Source organism: Merops nubicus, unplaced genomic scaffold (genome assembly GCF_000691845.1).
Source record: "Merops nubicus isolate BGI_N331 unplaced genomic scaffold, ASM69184v1 scaffold10738, whole genome shotgun sequence".
NCBI lineage: Eukaryota > Metazoa > Chordata > Aves > Coraciiformes > Meropidae > Merops > Merops nubicus.
Window position 1 is genome coordinate 55275 of NW_008623650.1, and position 2726 is coordinate 58000.

The 2726-nt window shown below is 52.3% G+C and overlaps 1 protein-coding gene across 2 annotated transcripts in view; it reads right to left on the reverse strand.

Moving 5' to 3' along the window:
• The window catches only part of FGF1 (fibroblast growth factor 1 (acidic)), a 6588-nt gene extending 5232 nt beyond the window's left edge, over positions 1–1356 (reverse strand). For both annotated transcript variants that reach the window (XM_008945146.1, XM_008945147.1), the window contains exon 1: positions 1188–1356. In XM_008945146.1, the coding sequence (XP_008943394.1) occupies positions 1188–1356 (169 nt within the window). The remainder of the gene's footprint in view (positions 1–1187) is intronic.
• Between the last annotated feature and the right edge of the window lie 1370 nt (positions 1357–2726).

The following is a 2726-nucleotide window of genomic DNA, read 5'->3' on the forward strand; positions in this document are numbered from 1 at the left end:
AAAGAGCTCGTGGTGCCCCTAGTGACATGGGCAACCAGTGAAGAGGACAAGCGTGCACCTTCCCATATGGGATAATGTTAATAATTTAGATATTAATAATTTTTAATAAATTAAGATTTGCCCTATATCAGCTAGTGTGCAGCATTTTCTAGTAGCATTTACAAAAAAAGGACATTTTTTGGAGAGTCCTGTCAGGTTCCCAGGGGGAACTTTGGTGTCAGTTATGGAGAACCAATGTGCTCCTGGAAGGGCAATGGGCTGAGGGTTGGCATCTGCATGTTGAGTTCATCCCAGCAGCAGGTCCCCAGTGTCCCATGGGCTGGGACTGCTGGCACCACTGGGAATGGGGACAGGCAAGAGGAGACGATGGCCACGGGTGGCCCATGAAATCTTTGTGACAGATCCATGTAAAATGGAACTGTTTGAGCACACAATAAGCCATACTCGGTCTCAGAAAAAAAGAGTGAATAGAAAGTGTGCTTTTCTCAAGCTGTAGAGTCACAAAATAACTCTTTCATAGAATCAGAGTGCTTTGAGTTGGAAGGGACCCTAAAGATCATCTCATTCCACCCCCTGCCATGGGCAGGGACACCTCCCACTAGAGCAGCTTGCTCAAAGCCCCATCCAGCCTGGCCTTGAACACTTCCACTTGATTCTTTCCTCTCTTGGCCTTTTGCATCCTTCAGCAGTTTGATTTGCTGCACAAGGGAAGAGGGAACTTCCCCAAGGCGAGGGGACAATGTGTGCAGAACACACAAAGTCCATTCTGCACACAGAGGCCCCTGGGCCTGACCTACTGGAGCTGCCAACGTCATGTCTGCAGCTGCTGAACGTCCTAACCCAGAGCAAACGCCGAGCTGCCCCGTGTGGGCTGTGAGGCTGCTCCTGGGCACCTTCTCCAGCCTCCAGCTTGCCAGCCGTGCTGCAGTCAGCCCCAGTCCTGGCTGGCTGACCTGCCTGCCCCCGTGGTAATGCCCAGTTCAGCACTGGTACGGGCGTGCAATGGCACAGACACCGTGTGTGCCAGCTCTGCGTGCGGGGTGCTGGGGTGGCTGCTGACTCCTGGGAGAGGGATTGCCACCAGGAGAAGACGGAGCCTGGTACAGAGCCTAACCCTTCTCCAGCCCCCCCCTGAGATGAAGGCTGATGAAATGAGAGGGGCAGGAAGCCCCCCGGGGTTTGCTTACTGTGCTGGTCGCTTCGGTCCCTGGTGCCGTCCACTTTGCCATCTGGGAGGATCCGTAGGAAGTGGCCCCCGTTGCTGCAGTACAGGAGTTTGGGTTTCTTGTAGTTGCCCGGGGGAAGGTTGAACTTTTCAGTCAGGGCTGTGAAGGTGGAGATGTCCCCCTCGGCCATGGCTCAGCCTCTCCGGGCCGGGCTGCAAGAGACGGGCAGCGTGGGGCAGGGGCACCCGGTGCTGGGCACAGGCTGCTGCCACCCGCCTTTTAAAGGGAGGGGAGGAGGGAGGGAGCCCGGTGGTCCCCAGCCTGTGCCTGGGGCAGGTGATTCACACCGTGGATGGTGGCTCTGGCAGTGACACAGCCCAAAACGTGATGCTCCATGGCGTGGGAGGTGGGGTGGGGGGGGACTCTGTCCTTTTAATTTTATCGTAGTCAGTTCTGTTTTCTACTGACGTACAGACTAAAATTATACACTAAAAAAAGAAAAAAAGGTTTGAAAAACACCCGGTGTCTGATTGAAACCCACAAGAGGCAGGAAGGGAGCCCAGGTTAATAACTCTCTCCACTATTATAACTTCCAAAGGCCATTATGACTCGGTGTGGCGACGCGCTGCACGCCAGATAGCAAATATTACTTCATCTCCTGGCACCCTGCGTCTCACCTGGCCAGGGACATGCAGGCCAAGGATCAGAACAAATGCTGGGTGTTGTGGGAGGTGAGCAGGGGGCTGGAGGCTCTCACTGCCTGTGCAGTAAGCAGATTTACCCATCCACTGACCAACAGCATATGGGAAAAGGAGAGCTGAGTCTAGGTCATACCCTTTCTGTGCACCCTTGCATCTTGATAAGAGTGGTTAGAAGGGACAGGCAAAGCCCTGGCTGATGCAGAAGGGTGTAACTGGGCATGGGGCACTGCTGGCTGCTCAGGAGCAACAAGCAGCATGTCATGAGAATGTCCCTTCCCACAGGGCTCTTGTGCTCTCCCAGGGAAATGCTCAGGGATCACTGTGTGCCCATGACCCGTGTTTGGGCTGCCTGGTAAGAGAGAGGTGCTGCAAAGGTCAGAGGGTGAGAAGTGCCACTGCAGCCGTGGGACCAGCAGGGGCTGTGGCTGAGCCTGGGTGTGGACCAGAGTCAACACTTATTCCAGGAATATTCACATTTATCTGCATGTTTCTAGCCTAGAAACTACATTTGAAATCTCCCATGCATGTGCTGTCTTTCATACACAGAGTTCTGTAGTGCTTAGAGAGAGCTGGATTTACAAACAGAAAAAGACAGGGCATGGTATAAATCTAGATACAGGAAATTACTTTAAATGTCATGTATCCCCATAGCTATATTATGGAAAATATGATCTACTCTACTGTTTATGTATATTTATAGATTGTAAAAAATGTCTCCTCAGCACCGAGTTGTGGTACTGGTACATCAGGATGCAGCCAGTATCATAGGGTGGGGGTTTGCTGTGGAACTTGGAGTGGCCTGGGAGATATTAAGGATTGGAACTCTTTGCAGTACACACACACACACTATATATATTTA